At 37.4% G+C, this 18562-nt stretch overlaps 2 protein-coding genes across 8 annotated transcripts in view; one reads left to right on the top strand and one right to left on the bottom strand.

Annotated features, from left to right (window-relative positions):
• The window catches only part of NEXN (nexilin F-actin binding protein), a 39643-nt gene extending 28064 nt beyond the window's left edge, over positions 1-11579 (top strand). For 3 of the 4 annotated variants that reach the window (XM_012801719.1, XM_012801718.1, XM_003784214.2), the window contains 4 exons: positions 2474-2671; positions 5493-5714; positions 10069-10254; positions 10485-11168. In XM_012801719.1, the coding sequence (XP_012657173.1) occupies positions 2474-2671; positions 5493-5714; positions 10069-10254; positions 10485-10853 (975 nt within the window). In that variant the 3' untranslated portion in view covers positions 10854-11168. Of the gene's footprint in view, positions 1-2473; positions 2672-5492; positions 5715-10068; positions 10255-10484 lie in introns of all 4 variants that reach the window. The other variant, XM_012801717.2, reaches the window with a different exon arrangement.
• A 497-nt stretch (positions 11580-12076) lies between these two features.
• The window catches only part of FUBP1 (far upstream element binding protein 1), a 40999-nt gene continuing 34513 nt past the window's right edge, over positions 12077-18562 (bottom strand). For 3 of the 4 annotated variants that reach the window (XM_003784211.3, XM_012801715.2, XM_012801716.2), the window contains 2 exons: positions 17206-17351; positions 12077-16831 (listed from right to left, as the gene is read on the bottom strand). In XM_003784211.3, coding sequence (XP_003784259.1) covers positions 16823-16831; positions 17206-17351 — 155 coding nt within the window. In that variant the 3' untranslated portion in view covers positions 12077-16822. Of the gene's footprint in view, positions 16832-17205; positions 17352-17431; positions 17492-18562 lie in introns of all 4 variants that reach the window. The other variant, XM_023509939.1, reaches the window with a different exon arrangement.

Raw genomic sequence — 18562 nt, 5'->3', positions numbered from 1 at the left:
GCTGGGAGCTGTGATGCCACAGTGCTCTACCAAGGGCAACAAAGTGAGACTATCTCAAAAAAAGAGAGAAACTATCTTGTTCTGTTAGGTAATCCCTGATTTATCAATGGTTTCTACACAGAAATCCTACAGATATGATGAATGCACTTAATTTTGGAGAATAAGGAGGGTCAGAAGTGATAAATAGAGAAGTACCTGTAAAGGTTAGGGGACCTATGCCTGTGGGATGATTTTAGGGCAACACTGCTTTTTAACTATGATTCACTGGTAGAAAAAGTATAGGAAAAAAGAATTGCATTAAATGAAAACCAAGTTTCTTAGAGAAATTTGCTATCAAGAGAGAAAGACTGGGTGGTGCCTGTGGCTCAGTAAGTAGGGCGCCCGCCCTATATACTGAGGGTGGTGGGTTCAAACCCGGCCCTGGCCAAACTGCAACAAAAAAATAGCTGGGTGCGTGGCAGGCGCCTGTAGTCACAGTTACTTGGGAGGCTGAGGCAAGAGAATCGCCTAAGCCCAGGAGTTGGGGGTTGCTGTGAGGTGTGATGCCACAGCACTCTACTGAGGGCGATATAGTAAGATTCTGTCTCTACATTAAAAAAAAAAGAGAGAGAAAAACTTCTTCCCTCATTCATATTGTTTTTTTAAAATCCAGGATCAAGAATTATAATTTCATACTACAGCTCAGTTAATTCACAAATTAAATTAAAAATTTTTTGTCAATCTTTGGATTGTAAAACCATTTAAATTCTGAGTAAAACTAGTTTAAGCATGGGTTTAAAGCCTTGATAAAAGTTGGGGCAGATGAATTAATTATCCCTTGACTCTCTTATCACCCTACAGCTGTTTCATTCAGAGTCACATTTCAAGCCAGAGGTTTATGTATGTATCTTCAGGGCACAGAAAAACAGAATCAGAACATTGTTTTTCCTGCTGAAAAGTATTCCCTGTCAACAATTTAAAAATCAGAAAATTCCTATTTGCAATTTAGGGATTGCTCATAGGGGCTGCCTGGAAAGTATCTGGCCATGTAATTTTAAAAATACAGACATCCAGGGGGTGATAATGTAAGGAGAAGACCACCTTTTGAGAGCTTATCATGGTGTTAGACACATGGATAAATGTTTCTTAACTTTACTTAATCCTTATGACAACCCTGTGAAAGTTGTCACAGATAAGGAAACTGAGACATACAGAGGCTCAGCAGCTCGCCCAGGTCACAGCTAAATGTCAGTTAGCTTGTCACACAGCATTTGTGTTGGCTTTAGATGGGGGTATTAATAATGTTAATAGTATCTAATTTGGGCTCGGCGCCTGTAGCACAGTGGTTACGGCGCCAGCCACATGCATCAAGGGTGGTAGGTTAGAAACCGGCCCAGGGCCAGCTAAATGACAATGACAGCTGCAACCAAAAATAACTGGGTGTTGTGGCGGGTGCCTGTAGTCCCAGATACTTGAGAGTCTGAGGCAAGAGAATCGCTTATGCCCAAGAGTTAGAGGTTGCCGTGGCGTCTACCGAGGGTGACATAGTGAGACTCTCGTCTCAAAATGAAAAGAAATATCTACTTCATAGGGTTACAGGATTAAATAAATTATATATAAAGTACATACAACTGTACTGGGAAGCTCATAGCATTAATATTATTTATTTATTTTTTGAGACAGAGTCTGTGTTACCCTTGGTAGACTGCCGTGGTGGCACAGCTCACAGCAACTTCAAACTCTTGGACTTAAGTGATTCTCTTGCCTTGGCCTCCCAAGTAGCTGGGACTCTAGGCACCTGCCACAACACCTGGCTTTTTTTATTTTTGGTTGTAGTTATCACTGTTGCTTGCAAGCCTGGGCTGGATTTGAACCTGCCAGCTCTGATGTATGTGGCTGGTGCTCTAGCCGCTGAGCTATAGGCGCCGAGCCAATATTATTTCTTTAAAGTTAGCCTGACAGCAAATAAACAAAAAAATTATAGTACTAAGTGATTTTGGCTTGATTATGAACAGACTGTGATAGTTTCTCATTCATTCAGACACGACCATGATTTAAGTGAAATGTTCTATTTCAGTTACTAGAAAGGAGGTTCACTTTCTTTCTTTCTTTTTGCTGATTTTGGCCAGGCCTGGGTTTGAACTTACCACCTCTGGCATATGGGGCCAGTACCCTACTCCTTTGAGCCACAGGTGCTGCCCTGGAGATTCACTTCAATTCAATTAAAAGGGTCCTCAATACTAGAAAATGTTAATGTCTAATTCAAATTACTCTTAGTATAAACAAAGTTTGTTCACTGGAATGGAGAATAGATACCATTTCTTCCATAACCACAAAATACGTCAATCTTACATTTTCTAATCATTTCTCCTTTTAAGTCTCCTGGTTTTTAGTTCAATGTGAAATCTTTCTGAAATCCTAGTTTCTTCAATAAATATTCCCTTTTTAGTAGGTATTATTTCGATAAAAGTGCTAAAAGAATTATTTTAAATAGGTAGAAGATGATGACTTCCCAGAGATGTATAAAACATTCTCTCAAGAATCTCTCACACCAGGAAAACTGGAAATTAATTTTGAAGAATTATTAAAACAAAAAATGGAAGAGGAAAAACGACGAACAGAGGAGGAACGGAAGCTTAAGCTAGAAATGGAGAAACAGGAGTTTGAACAACTGAGACAAGAAATGGGAGAGGTAAGACTCTAAGAAATATCTATCACCATGTAGTCCCAGCTGCTCAGGAGGATCGCCTGAACCCAGAAGTTCAAGGCTTCAGTGAGCAATGCACCACTTCAGCATGGGCAACAGGGCAAGATCCTTTCTCTAAAAAAAAAGAAAAAGAAAAAGATATCTACTTACATTCCTATTAAGCTAAATATGTAGGTTGCAAGTGAATGAGATGTTACTAGTTCCTTAAGTAAATATTTCTTCCCATTTATGTCAGAATTAGGTTTAAGTACATCATGTTTGAGAACTGTTATGTTCCAAGGCACTTAATACACTCATTTATACTTATTTTCCTTGAAACAAAGACTTAAACTGATAAATTTAATTAACATAAAACTACAGGAGTACCACAGATACTAATAGAGTCATCAGTTTGGCAAGTCTTTGAATTATGTTATTTTTCTAGGTTATTCTAAGATGTGACTTTGAGCCTGTTCAGTATCTTTGTATTGAAATGAACACATACAAAGGGCCAGCTTCATTAGCATGTACCTTGTGCTTGTGCCCAGAACCACATTCAGAAGAGCCCTGGCAGTGTTTGGGGTTTATGGCTGAGGCTGCTCTCTTGAAATTTGTGTTATCTTTGAATGTGTGTCCTATGTAAATGGAACCTGATTGGACAATTGGGCTATGCCATAAGACACTGGAACCTTTTCCTTGACTCCCTAGGATGGCTTCTCAGCAGTCTTCTCCCTAAGACCCTGCCTAACCACCTCCTTTCAGCCCCTGGACAACGTGCCCCCTGAGTGGTCTGGATTGCTTAGGCAGCAGAGGGGAGAAAAAAGGGTTCCAGGTGAGGTGGTTCACGCCTGTAATCCTAGCACTCTGGGAGACAGAGGCAGGAGGATCACTTGAGATCAGGAGTTTGAGACCAGCCTGAACAAGAATGAGACTCTGTCTCTACTAAAAATAGAAAAAGTAGTCAGGTGTGGTGGCACATTCCTGTAGTCCCAGCTACTCCTAGCTACTTGGGAGGATCACTTGAGCCCAGAGTTTGAGGTTGTAGTGAGCTATAATGACATCACTGCACTCTAGCTGGGGGACAGAGCAAGACAAGAGGGGAGCTGCATTAACCCCTCGGCCCCGGGTGGGGATGAGGCCATATACAATATGGTGAAGGAAAATGAGGGTCTGTGACTTGAATCACAGTGGGCATCAACTGTCCAGCCTCGGACTGGCAGGCAGAGCCACGTTTGGTAGGTGACTTGGGAGGGTCCTCTTACCAACCTCTAGGAGTCGCCCATTTCTAACGGTTGGGGTAGTGGGCCTGTTGGGAGTTTTATTTCTCTGCCCTGACAGTGGCTGGCAAATTGTCTAGCTGGCATGGAGAATACGTGCAGCTATCAGACATTTGGCTATTAGATGACTCAACCTACTGTTTTCAAGCCGTGTAGCAAGCCCATTCCAAGATCACTACACTGTAGTAGCTTTATTAGTTCCATCATTGATTTTGAACAGAACAATTTATAGAACATCATGATGTGTATCATAAATTTGTTAGTTTCTTGTATTTTGAGTTGGCTATTTTTACCTACACAGTCTTATTTTACCCCTTTAAGGCTCATGTCACATCACCCACTGTGACGACCCTTTCCCACATTTTTAAACCCTGCCTAGAACACCAGGTCTTCTCCAGGAAAAGTATACTACAAATATTTGCAATAGTTTACTACTCTGCATTGCAGGATTAGGGTTTAGTGTAGTTAAGTCCCTTTTAAAGGACTAGTAATGGTAAATTCTGAAGTCAAGGAGAAAGAACCTGAAGAAAAGATAAAATGGAATGAACAACTGGAGCCCAATCTTGGCTCACTCATTTCTGTCTTTCCTGGCAGAATATATACTTAAGTAAACTGTGATATGTAGACAAATACAGGGATTTTTACCAGACTGTATCTTCAGAAATGCTTAAGTACTATAAGACTACCATAAAACAAAAAATAGGTATTTTAGAGAAATTCTGGTTCCATTTAGCGATGCAGAAAATCATACCTGGCTCAGTGCCCATAGCTCAGTGCTAAGGATGCCAGCCATATACACTGGGGCTTGCGGGTTCGAACCTAGCCCAGGCCAGCTAAACAACAAGGACAACTGCAACTGAAAAATCGCTGGGTGTTGTGGTCGACACCTGTAGTTCCATCTACTTGGGAGGCTGAGGCAAGAGAATTGCTTAAGCCCATGAGTTTGAGGTTACTGTGAGATGTGACGCCACGGCACTCTACCGAGGGCAACACCTTCAGACTCTTGTCTCAAAAAAAAAAAAAAAGAAAATCATACCCAGTGGGTTAAGCAACTTGGTAAAAGGCCACATGGTATCAGAGCCAGAACTAGAATTCCCATCTAACTCCTATTCCAGTGTTCTTATAATTCTATTTCTTTTTTCTTTGTTTTGCAGTTTTTGGCCGGAGCCAGGTTTGAACCTGCCACCTCTGGTATATGGGGCTGGTGTCCTACTCCTTTGAGCCACAGGCGCCGCCCATAATTCTATTTCTTTACCTTCCCTTAACAAAGGTCTTCCTACAATTCATAGTAAACAGTACTCTTGCCATGCTTATTTTAGTATTAGCAGGTTATCATGGTATGTTAAAAATTTTAGCCACAGAAAATATTTTAAATAGGATGTTTTCTAAAGCCCTAAATTTGTAACAATACTTTCACTTAGTAAAAGTGGACATTTCATTTAGGGAAGAGGTTATTTAAACTTTACTAAAAAATGATGCATACGTTTTGGATGGTTTATTGTACAAACTAACTTGCTGATATTCCACTAAAAAATCCAATTTTTTTGAAGGAAGAGGAAGAATGTGAAACCTTTGGATTGAGCAGAGAATATGAAGAATTAATCAAATTAAAAAGGAGTGGCTCTATTCAGGCTAAAAATCTGAAAAGCAAATTTGAAAAAATTGGACAGTTGTCTGAAAAAGAAATACAGAAGAAGATAGAAGAAGAACGCGCAAGGAGGAGAGCAATTGACCTTGAAATTAAAGAGAGAGAAGCAGAAAATTTCCATGAGGTATCAAGATTTACATTTAACATAGTTACAGTATAGTAATGATAGTGAACAGAAATAACATTGGCTTTGAAATAACTTTTAATATGTACAATTAACGACTGGCGCACATAGTAATCTGGGAAATAGCACGTTAATCTTAAGAGACTCTGACAGACTTCCACATTCCAGCACTGTTTCAAAATAAACTTTATTAATTTAAAACCTTGCAGTGAACATCACATGGTTCACTGTAGCAAAATGGTTCAAAAATACTAATTATGTTCTCATTAAACTGGTAGAACCAGCGTATGTGAGTTAAACTCCAGAGATTATTTATACTAACTGGTAGATGAGGCCTATAAAGTTTATATGACCTGCTTCCCAGCAATAATTTGGTGAAAGAGCCTAAATGAGAATTCTGAGATGAAGTACCTTCATATATAAAGAAGGCAATCACTGACCTGCAAGGTGAACTATAGTTTATCTGGGGTAAACAGGTTCAAGACTGTAAGGCAGCTCTGCACCAATAGCACCGTGGTTACAGCACCAGCCATATACACCCAGGCTGGAGGGTTCAAATCTGGCCTGGGCCAGCTAAATGACAATTGCAACAAAAAAAAATAACTGGGGCTGTGGCGGGTGCCTGTAGTCCCAGCTACATGGGAGGCTGAGGCAAGAGAATCGCTTAAGCCCACTAGTTTGAGGTTGCTGTGAGCTGTGACACCACCATGACGTGGCACTCTACAGGGGGAAACATAGACTGTTTCAAAAAAAGAAAAAAAGAAGAAGACTGTAAGGCAAGGTTCACTGAGTAAAGGGTGATAGGATATAAAGTTGCAGAAGTAGGTCGTGGCTAGTTGATGAAGAGCTTTTTTAACCTTGTAGGGACTATGAATTAGAGAACAACGTTAATCAAATTTTTAGGACAGCAACAGAAAACTTATTGTTTATTAAATTCTGGGATCACAGAGGATGAACTGAAAGATAGGCATGAAAGCACGAAGCTGGGGCCAATGGAGAAAAATGGACGTAATTCAACAAAACTGGGCAACAGGTCACTTTGGGTAGGTGGTTGGTGAAGGACCTAGTATCACTTCAGTATTACCAAGGAACTAGATGATGCTACAGAGCAATCAATCATATTTGCAGGTGGAGTGAATGAATTGTTTTGACCATGTGAAGTCTCTGGTATATTTAGAGAAAGTAAAGGCAGTCTAAAACAGAGGCAAGAGCACTGATTTTAACATTTATGGATAGTAGCTAAAAGTATAGTAGATGAGGTCACTTAGAAAGTTTGAAGGTGAATAAAACCCTGGAGAGAACAATTTAGTGGATGGATCTTTACCCCAATCAGTGGAGATAATATGGAGGTAAATGGGTCATAGAAGATAAAGAAAAGAGGCTGGGTATGGTGGCTCACGCCTGTAACCCTAGCACTCTGGGATGCTGAGACAGGGGCATTGCCTGAGCTCAGGAGTTTGAAACCATCCTGAGCAAAAGTAAGAGCCAAGAGTTGTGGCGGATTCCTATAGTCCCAGCTACTCAGAAGGCTGAGACAAGATCACTTGAGCCCAACAGTTGGAGGTTGCTGTGAGCTATGATGTCACAGCACTCTACCCAGGGTGACAAAGTGAGACTCTTGTCTAAAAAAAAAAGGTCAATCAGTATGCATTTCCTTTTTTTGGTGAAAGATGGTAAAACCTCATAGTAGTCATGCCTCTTGTTTTACTGCCTCTTTTGTAAATGAATGTGAGATTAGGACCTGGCTGAACTCTTCCCTGTATTCAAGATAACATGAATGGTGATTCCCCTCGAGGACATTAAAAGACACTCCTGGGCTGGGTGCCTGTGGCTCAAGCGGCTAAGGCTCCAGCCACATACACCTAAGCAGGCGGGTTCAATCCAGCCCGGGCCCGCCAAACCACCATGGCTGCAACCAAAAAATAGCTGGGCGTTGTGGCGGGGGCCTGTGGTCCCAGCTACTTGGGAGGCTGAGGCAGGAGACTCGCTTGAGCCCAGGAGTTGGAGGTTGTTGTGAGCCATGATGCCACAGCACTCTACCCAGGGGGACAGCTTCAGGCTGTTTTTCAAAAAAAAAAAAAAAAAAAAAAAAAGACTTTTGTGTTCATGGCCAGGCACAGTAGCTCACCCTATAACCTGGCACTCTGGGAGGCCGAGGCAAAGGGATAGGAATTGAAGATGAGCGTGAGCAAGAGCAAGACCCCTTCTCTACTAAAAGTAGAAAATCAGCTAGGCATTGTAGTCCCAGCTAATCAAGAGGCTGAGGAAGATCACTTGAGCCCAATATTTTGAGGTTACTGTGAACTAGGTTGACACCATGGCATTCTAGTCTGGTAACAGTTAAGATAGTCTCAAAAGAAAGAAATCCACTAGTGTTAACCTAGTTTTGGCAAAGTGCAATCAATTTCTATTGTAGGACTGCACAAACAATTTGAACTCCTACAGCAGTCCTCCCTCCTGAAATCTGATCATGTATCTACTTTCTGCTTTTAGAAAATGTCCATGTTTAACACATCTTCCTGCCTCTCTCCCTGCAAGTAGCTGGGACTATGAGTGAGCTACTCTACCAGCATCAAATTTCTGATTTTCTAAATGCAAGTTTTAGGCAGCTAAATGAAGTTACACATTTGCAAAAGCTTCTGCTAATACCCAGAAGGCAAGTTATTAATGGGAGGGATTCAGAATACCAGTTGTACATGTTAAATACCCTATCTTGAAGGTTCATTTGATAGGCAACAAATTGCATAGTGAAGAAGTCCTGTTTTTAAGTCTCAGAGAAGCCTGTTGGGCTAAAACTATAGTAAACAAACCAATGTTTAACATGTATTTTTCTTAGTTTACCTTTCAGACAGCATATAAAATCTGATTCAGGAGAACCAAAAAAAACTATCCTTCTTTAATCCCCTTCTACTCCTTTCACTGGAATTGAGGTGTACTCCTCAATAGGCAGTTAACCTACATCTAGTTTCAAAATTTCCCTTTAGTTGGATGTGGTACTCTGCAAGTTTTCCCACAGTATTATATGAAAATGGTGAGATTTACACAGAAACCCACAAAAGCCAAAGTTTTAAAAAACCAAGAGTTGACTACAACTAAAGTACTTTAAAAACCATGACAGCATTAACCTCTATAAAAGTGCTCTCAAAGGCCAGCACTGACATCACTACCAAACTGGCTTTTCCCTAGACTAACACTATTGGATAGTGGACACTGCTCTGAAATCACTCCCTTAATTATTTCCATGGCTCCCAACTCTTTGCAGTGGTTCTCACCCTTCCTATGTTGCAACCCTTTAATCCAGTTCCCGTGGGTCATGGCCCACAGGTTGAGAACTGCTGCTTAAATGGATGACTCACACATTTCACCTTAATGGCTTCTCCATGTTTTAACCACTGCTCCATTCAAATTGTTTTCTACCTGTACACCTCCTTCCCTGCAACTGTAGTAAATTTGGACCATGAAGTGAGAAAAAACAGAAAAGAAACTTTTCTCATATCATGTAGTAGCATGAAAAGTAGTTAGGAGTGTCTTGTAAGAAAAGTATTTCCATTAACAGAATGCTTCATGAACGTACATGTACTTTCCTGACTTGGGGGACAGTAAAAATCTATATGCCTGTAAGGTAGCACAAATATGCATTTCAAACATACTTACTTTGTGCTTACAAACAATACTTTTGGAACTACAATTAATGGTTTAGCTCTTGGTTTTTAGAAAATAAACAATTGGCTGGGTGCAGTGGCTGACGCCTATAAATCCCACCAGCACTGTGAGAGGCTGAGGAGGGAGGATTGCTAGGGCTCACGAGTTAGAGACTCACCTGAGTGAAAGTGAGACTCTGACTCATGAAAAAAAATGGAAAAACCCAGCTGGGTGCCACAGCGAGTGCCTGTAATACCAGCAGCTTCAGAGGCTGAGGCAGTGGGATGCCCACAGCCAGAGTCTGAGGTTGCGGTGAGCTCCGACGCCACTGCACTCTGCTCACTGCACAAGGTAGAACCCTGTCTCAACAAAAAAAAAAAAAAAAAAAAAAAGGAAAGAAAGAACTGGCTTGGTGCCTATCGCTCAAGTGGCTAAGGTGCCAGCCACATACACCTGAGCGGGCAGGTTCAAATCCAGCCCGGGCCCACCAAACAACGATGGCTGCAACCAAAAAACAGCCAGGCATTGTGGTGGGCACCTGTAGTCCCAGCTACTTGGGAGGCTGAGGTAAGATAAGTGCTTAAGGTCAGGAGTTAGAGGTTGCTGTGAGCTGTGATACCACAGTATTCTACCCAGGGTGACAGCTTGAGGCTCTGTCTCAAAACAAAACAAGAAAATAAACAACTGTTACTCTTGGCCCACTTTCTTGAAGGAAGATGATGTTGATGTCAAGCCTGCAAAAAAATGTGAGGCCCCATTTACTCATAAAGTCAATATGAAAGCTAGATTTGAACAAATGGCTAAGGCAAGAGAAGAGGAACAAAAAAGAAGAATTGAAGAACAAAAGTTACTACGCATGCAATTTGAACAACAGGAAATTGATGCAGCGCTGCAAAAGGTACCAAGTTTACATACTCTTTATTTCTCAAAGATGTTCTCTTAAAAATCAGTTTTATCTGGAGAAAGTTTTAATAGTTTTCAAGCCACTGGAATGTTAAGTACACTTTTTGTAAACATACTTATATATTTTTTGAAGAACACTTTTACCCTCAAAATTCTATTACTAAATCACTGCCCTGAAAATACTTTATTTTAAATGCTAACCTGAATGCACTTCTTTTAATACAGAAAAGAGAAGAGGAGGAGGAGGAAGAAGGTAGTGTTGTGAATGGCTCCACCATCGAAGATGAAGAGCAAACCAGATTAGGAGCTCCATGGTTTAAGAAACCTCTTAAAAACACATCTGTTGTCGACAGTGAGCCAGTTAGATTCACTGTTAAAGTAACTGGAGAACCCAAACCAGAAGTGACATGGTGGTTTGAAGGAGAAATACTACAGGATGGAGAAGACTACCAATATATTGAAAGGGGAGAAACTTACTGCCTTTACTTACCAGAGACTTTCCCAGAAGATGGAGGAGAGTATATGTGTAAAGCAGTCAACAATAAAGGTTCTGCAGCTAGTACCTGTATTCTTACGATTGAAAGTAAGAACTAATCCCCTTTTAACTTTCATACTATTAAAAAAATTTTTTTTTCTTAAAAACAAACAATAAAAGTCACCTTTCTTCTTCTCTTTTCTAGCTGATGACTACTAGTCCCCTTCTCCCCCTGGAACTTTCTCTTTTTCTCCAACTTTCTCACTATATCATCTTCTCTGTGGCGGGGCCAAAAAAGGAAACCAGATGTGCCACTATGTTGACTTCTTATTCCTTTTCTTAAGTCTTCCAAACACAAGCTCATCTAAAGAATACCTTCTTTCTCAAATGAGTACCAGATTTACCACTACCTTATGCAGCAGCAATCAAAAAAAGTCCAAAATAATACATCTAACAGGGGAGAAGGCAGTGGGAAATTCACCCAACTATTCTACAGAATCCATTACAAGGGCCATGTATTTCCCATAAGAATTATAGCAACTAAGTTTTTAAAAACCCAATATATTATTTTGCATGAAAGAATGCCATTTATGGGCTTTTACTCCTATAATTAGTCTGAAATAGCTGAGACGATGAATTTGGAATCTATCAACGACTGGACTTTTCCTTAATAATACATCATGTTGGCTAGTGCAGTTTCAGAGTATTTCTAAAGTGGGTACCTTTTGGGTTTTGGGTGGGGGATGTCACAGAGAAAAACAAAGATTAAAGTAGGGCTTTTAACAATTGCCAGAGAAAATGATAGAAACTGCCTATACAGTGTTTTGAGTGCTGAACATATTAAACATGTATTTTTCTCAAATGTGTGTTATTTAATCAAATTTATTAGGTGAATTTATGTTGTGATCTTGCCTGAACAAATTACATTTTAGCAAGAAAACTTTGTATTAATAATTAATAGTTCATGAAGGAGAACACACTTAAAATAACTGAAGTTTCAAGATACAAGCAAGCATATTAGACTTAGGAAAATAATGGGACAACCTTCAATTTAAAAGTCTAGTCTTTAAATCAGTTTGTAAATAATTAGCTGCCATATTCTATTACCAAATTGTTTTATATTTTAATTTTCTGGAAGACAATTTTATTTTGTAATATAAACCCACAATAAAGTAACTTACATATTTAAAAAAGCCTTTCTATATTTTAAAGACTGATGCAGATGTTCACCCCTTTATCATCCCAGTATTTTCTCACACTGAACCTTTAATGAGAAAGTTAAATATAAAGCAGAAAATTCTTTTTACTGTGTCATGTATGAAAGAAATAAAGCACTCTCTCATAATATTCACCAATGTACATTTATTTATTGAGGAAACCAGAATGAATACAAAAGTACAGCAATTGTGTGCCCTTTTACATACAATGTCTTTAAAGCAAACTCTAAACCACAGTTTGTAAAGTATTCAATTTACCTCAAGTCCAAGCTGCATCTCCCTAAGACACTGTTCCCATCACAGTAGCCATTTTAAGCCAATCTTCTTTTAACACACGGGTAGTTTCTGTAGAGAACATTTTTCTCAGGACGAAAATGCATCGAGCATGCATAAGAAAAAATATATATATATATGCACAAATACATTTAAGAGTTTCTATAGGGGTATCACTGAAGTAAATAAAACCCTGGAATTCACTGGCTTCTTAAAAGCACCAATTTAAAAATCTCTTTAAAGTTTATATTGTGGCAAGAAAAGTCAAGATGCTACTAACTAAACAAAAAATAACGTTAATTTAGAGTCAAAATTATCTTTAACGAGGCTTTGTTAAAATGCATTTTAAAATGAAGCAGAATTTGCAGAAAATAAAAATAAGACATCCTCATTAATTAATAAACTCTCTATCATTACCCTACACAACAGGTTAATTTTCTAGGTAGAACTGGTTCTACTGGCAGAGAATGCAAACAAATGAATTATTTCTGAATTATTCCTGTTTCCCTCTGAAGTACACTACTTCTACCCAAACCCACCCTTATGAATTAACTACCAAGTTATTTATTTAAGGATATACTGTACAATGCTTATAAAACAACTGGTATCAAATTACTAGCTTTAGTATTAAAACAATTTTTATCAATTAAAAAATAAAACTATTATTTCTCATTTCTAAATGAAATATCAAACTATAGAACTAAGCATTACCATACCAAGATGTCTTAAAAAAAATGAAAACATTGTCAAATTTTTAAGTGCTAAATAAATTAGTTCAATTTCAATCTAAACTAAACATTGTTTCTATCACTAACATCCACTGTATTCAAATGAACTGGCTCACCTTTTCTGCTTTCCACTTATTTCAAGGTTAAGATTAGCGCCATTTAAAACGACGCTTATGGTATCATTGAAGGCTTGTGGTAATGAATAAAAAATTCTCATGAGATAGAAACAATGCCCCAGTATCTATTAGCATTCATCTGTATTTTCCTTTATAAAAATGCAAACTACAACTAACCAAATCTCCATAGGCTCCTTAGGTTCAAAAAGCTCCTTTATATAATCAATCTTACATACCTATCATTGACTATGAAAACATACACATATATATAAATGTGGTGCAGTAACTGTATAACTTAAGAAATTTAACAGTTCATGGAACATTTAAGATCAAATGAATAGCACTTCAAAATGAAAAGTGATAAAGAAGCAGGTACATTACACCCTATACCATATTATGTATGGGAATACATTTCATATTTCTCAATTATGATTTGCCAATTTTACCTTCTACATTGAGCCCTTCTATGGTCCATGCTCATCGGCTCACCAATGGCATACACTCAAAGGATTCCTCTTTATGGGTAACTATCTCAGGACCTGATTTTATGAGCTATGATTTGGTGCTTGCAGCATCTTCAGCACTGTGTGTGAAAATGAAGGCAGTATTTTTGAATATTTTTCTTTGTTGTAGAGATAAGCAGGAGTTTTAAAAGGATCAGCACATTTTAGAAATCGAATAAACAAAACTGAAATGATGCTGCTTTAATACAGTCATCTTAACTCAAAATAGGTACCAGTTAAAATCATCTATAAAAACACACAAACATTTTAAACTGGCAAAAAATAAAATAAATGCAGTGTCAGTTATTAAAATATTATTAAAATCAGAAAAATACTGGTTGCTACAGATTACGAAAGGTTATTTGCTATACAGTTAACATTTCACTGATGCACATGCCTTTTATCAAAACATACTGCCAGTATTCTTTATAATTTTTTCCTTTTTCAGCATATATAAAAGTAATGGGAACTGAATTGCCTAAGAAAAAATACCATAATAAAACTCTGACCCACAATATCCTTACTGAATTACTACAGACTTTAAGAAAAAAAAAAAAAAAAAAAAAGAAAGAAAGAAAGAAATCATTGCTTTGGAGGGCAAAGAAAATGTCCTGTCAATCATATAAACAGATTGTGAAGGCTGTTGAAGTTTCCGAACAAGTGATTTTCTAAATTTTGAATACTATGTAATTGTCCTTTCATAATTGTTAACACTTCTATGTTTGGGGAAAAAATACAAAAAGATTTGGATATAGTTCACTTGCAGTTGCAATCTACTCATTTTCTTGTTTTTAATTGGGGAGAAAAAAAAACTAAAGTAAAAAACATAACCCAGAAATGTAAACAGTTGCTTGAACTTACAGACTTTCCATTAAAATGGTAGCATAAATAACAAAATAACATTTTGGGGAAGCAGTAGCAGATTGCTTTTGAATACACAACCACAAAAACCTCACAGGGACAACATTAATGTACTGAAATATTTATTGATATATGTCCTTAGGTTGTGCTTACCTGTTGCTTTTTGCAGCAGAACCTAAGGTGGAAGGTCTGGGAAGGCACTGTGAAGTATAAATAATTGCACTGTTTGCAATTAATAAAGATTTTAAACCTTAAATGAATCAAAATCAACAGCCTCCAATTTGTGAGTTATGATATTGAATTCAACTGAACTATTTCTTCAGTTTAATTAATAAATGCACCACTTTCCTAAAAGGTCATCCATAAAACAGTATCATGCAAAATACTGAAATTGTTCATGTCAATACCCTACTCTTAAAGATAACAGAAAAACTAACTTAACTATCAAACTTCAAACTAGAACTACATATCCAAATCTAAATAAAGGTAAGGGAAGTCATTGTAGGTTACAGAAAACAATCAAAAACATTTCAAAATATCTACAATGAACTGTACTGCTATTTTCCACATTGTAGGCAATCTCACCATTTATGTCCTAGCACATCTTCCTTTAAAGTATATTCAAAACAACAAATGGTGCTCTCTACCAATGATAAAATATATATCTATGAAATGGTGTTAAAACTGCTACATTGCTCATTATTTGCAAACTGAAATCCACTTCTGTTTGATACATTTCAAGTCTTTCATATTAATATATAAGATATGCATATTTTACACTGAAAAACATTATTTTAGGAGCACCAGTAATACTACTCAACTTTGTTAATGATCAGTTTTCTTTAGCTATAGCTAAAGCACATCAAAAATACTTACCCATTAAGCTCACTTTAAAAAAAATACAGAACTATGTATTATTCTATGTTAAATTAAAAAGCAGTTAGGGTTTTCCAAGATATCAGCACTGTATTCCAACATAATATTCAAACAAAGTATGGCATTTGCATTATGTGGAACATTGACAAAAAGATACTGTTGCAGTTCATCAATTTGTCATTCTGATGTACTTACAGTGCAATGCTCCTTGAAGGAACACAATCAAGGATGATACACAGCACAGTCCTCCTCACCCCTACAGAGCTAGTTCTATACTGGCTGGATCAAACCTGCACTTCAACAGACAATGGCAAGACAGACTGTATTTGCATGTAGTCTAATATATTAATATGCAAAGAGCCAACAAATATGCAAAGAGTAAAACAATGGATTTCAACAAAATAGCAGAACTTCAGCATGAGTGTTAAAGAGTAATAAAATGATTTCAAGTACATAAAAAATTAAGTTGATTCAATGATCGGACTTGTGCATTTACAAAACAAAGCTTATCTATACTGCAAAAAGAAAAAAAAAAAGCTTGAACGTTTCCATACCCCATTTATGTTTCAATGGCAGATGCAATGTAGCTATACTTTTTTCATACTATTCACTTTTCTATCCTAAATTTAGAAAGAAACATACTAGTATTACATACATTGAAAGAGTTGCTTTACATGGAAAAACACTGTTCTTTTTAGGCTATTCATATTCACTATCTGAAAACTGTTTAAAATTAGTTATGCTGAAACAGTCTTGGAAATCAAGTAATTATGAAATTAAGAACAGAAAGGTTAACTGTTATAGCAGCAGTACAGATCTGAAACAGTGGTCATGTATAAAAGGAAATTTCACTGTTAATGCAATGGAAGTATGCCAAAGATCATTGTACACACATGCAGTTTTTAATCAAACACAAGGAAAAAAAATGAAGATATCAGGATCACTTGTGCTGAAATAGCCAAATACAATAAATGGAAAAGATCCTCCAATCTACCACTATACTGCAAGGGGGAAAAAACATGCCAGTGTTTATAAAACTCAATATTTCATGGGGAAAACTTATATATTTGTGTATATGTATCTTAATTTACCATTGCTAAATTATGAATCCTTTAAATAGCCACATATCCAACTTACCGACACAGGAGGTTTCATATCATTTATTGTAAAGCACAAAACAGGCATTTTAAAAGTGAAAGTATACATTGAAAAAGTACATTTATATCACAAAGCATCGACCACATAATAGTTGCAAATACATTTGCTGGAATGTGTACATCTACACTAAATACTAAAAACAAACCAATTTTCATTTCTACACAGAAATATTAACCTCCTATCAGTAGTGATAGATATTTTGTACATTTTCAAAAAAAAAAACCAAAAAAAAAAAAAACCACTATTTTAAACCAAAAACAAAATTAAGATCTTCATCAAGTCGTCTGCATCCATATATTTAACAAAGGTTTTTTTCCCCCACACAATGAAGCAAATACTGTATTGTCCACTTCTTATTATTGGCCCTGTGCAGAAGAGATACATAAGAAATACACAAAAAGTTAAAGAAAATCCTTGAAATGGAGCTAATTCAGGAGTGAATCCTTTAAGAAAGAAAAACTGGTTAATATAAATGGTGGTGGCTTCTTGCATGATTTGCAAATCCCTGGGGGAAGAAAATTTATTTTTAAAATCATTGAACTGCAGGAGTATTCAGCACTCAAGTTGCCAGAACGCATTATAAAAAAACAAAAAAACCCAAACAGTACACCAGTATTTCATTTAATAGTTATACTTTGCCAGGTAAAAATTTAAAAGGCAAACATACTCTCAAACAAACAACAAACATGCAGGAAACATGACTAGATTAGAAATCAACAAATTAACAAATTTATTATACCTGAGGTGCTGGAGGATGCTGTGGCATTCCCTGGGGACTTGTCTGGGCATAGTAGGCTGCCTGCTGTCTGTAGTACTCAGCCCAGGCTGCACTGTAATCTGGCTGACCACCTGGTGGAGCCCCAGTAGGAGCAGGAACTGCCTGACCTTTGAAAAAACAGACAAATTTTGTTGCCATAACCACAATTAAAAGCCCCAAAGAATCTCATTTCTAATAAAAATAATACCTTGCTTCTTGTAATATTCCTCCCAAGCCTTTGAATAATCTTGTGTCTGCCCTTGTTGACCTAAAAAAAACCCCCTATATTTTAATACAAAATTATAACCACTATAAGTATAGGTTATAAAGACAAAAGTAGAGGGGCAGAATTGATCCTGTTTTAAATATTTATTGGAAGTGTTAGAAAACATTAGAAGTGTCAGAAAACTACTCTGCCGTTAAAACCCCCCACTATTTTCTGCCTTATACTAATTATAAATTAACCCAGCCAAAATCTACATAGCTTTAACTAAGAGGGGTAAAGATTTCTGCATAAACTGGATTCAATTCCAGAAGTGCTGAATTGCTAATGTTCTGAGTTTGTAAAGAGCTTCAGTAAGTGATCTCTAAGTATATTTTTAGATGGTTCCAAGGCAGTGATGAACAGAGAGGGTGAGGAGAGGGGAAACTACTTTTTTGGGGTGGGGTGGGGTGGTGGGTCTCTTCTCCATTTAGATAGATTTGTCATATTACAGGTTTTAAATAAAAATGCAAGTCCTTAATGGAAGATTTCAAAAATAACATTTGAGGGAACCCACCCCCAAATCCAATTAAAGGCCAATATTTTTCACATTAATAACCTACAAACTATGTATAAGAAAACTAGTCTTCAAGATACATTTTAATAAGATGTTTAATGGTATGTTAAACTCACAATACAATTTTATTAAAAGTAAGCTGACAAAAGATATAAAGAACAAGATCAACTAAACACTGGAAACTTTCATGATCATATCTTTCTCTGTGCAGGATGATCCTACCACTCTGGAGGCCGGGGTGGGTGGATTGCTTGAGTACAGAGTTTGAGACCAGTCTGAGCAAGAGAGAGAGGGAGATTCCTGTCTCTACTAAACTAAAAATAGAAAAATTAGCAGCTGGGCACAGTGGCTCTGGCCTGTAATCCTAGCACTCTGGGAGGCTGAGGTGGGTGGATTGCCAGAGATCACAAGTTTGAGACTAGCCTGAGCAAGAGTGAGAGAGAGACCTCACTCTTCTAAAAATAGAAGGGAATTGTGGCGGGTGCTTGTAGTCCCCAGCTACTTAGGAAGCTGAGGCAAGACAATTATTTGAGCCCAAGAGTTTGAGGTTGCTTTGAGCT

Source organism: Otolemur garnettii, unplaced genomic scaffold (genome assembly GCF_000181295.1).
Source record: "Otolemur garnettii isolate 467f Iridium unplaced genomic scaffold, OtoGar3 scaffold00010, whole genome shotgun sequence".
NCBI classification, from domain to species: domain Eukaryota; kingdom Metazoa; phylum Chordata; class Mammalia; order Primates; family Galagidae; genus Otolemur; species Otolemur garnettii.
The sequence above is the reverse complement of the archived record's forward strand: the minus strand, read 5'-3'. Positions and strand labels throughout refer to the sequence as shown.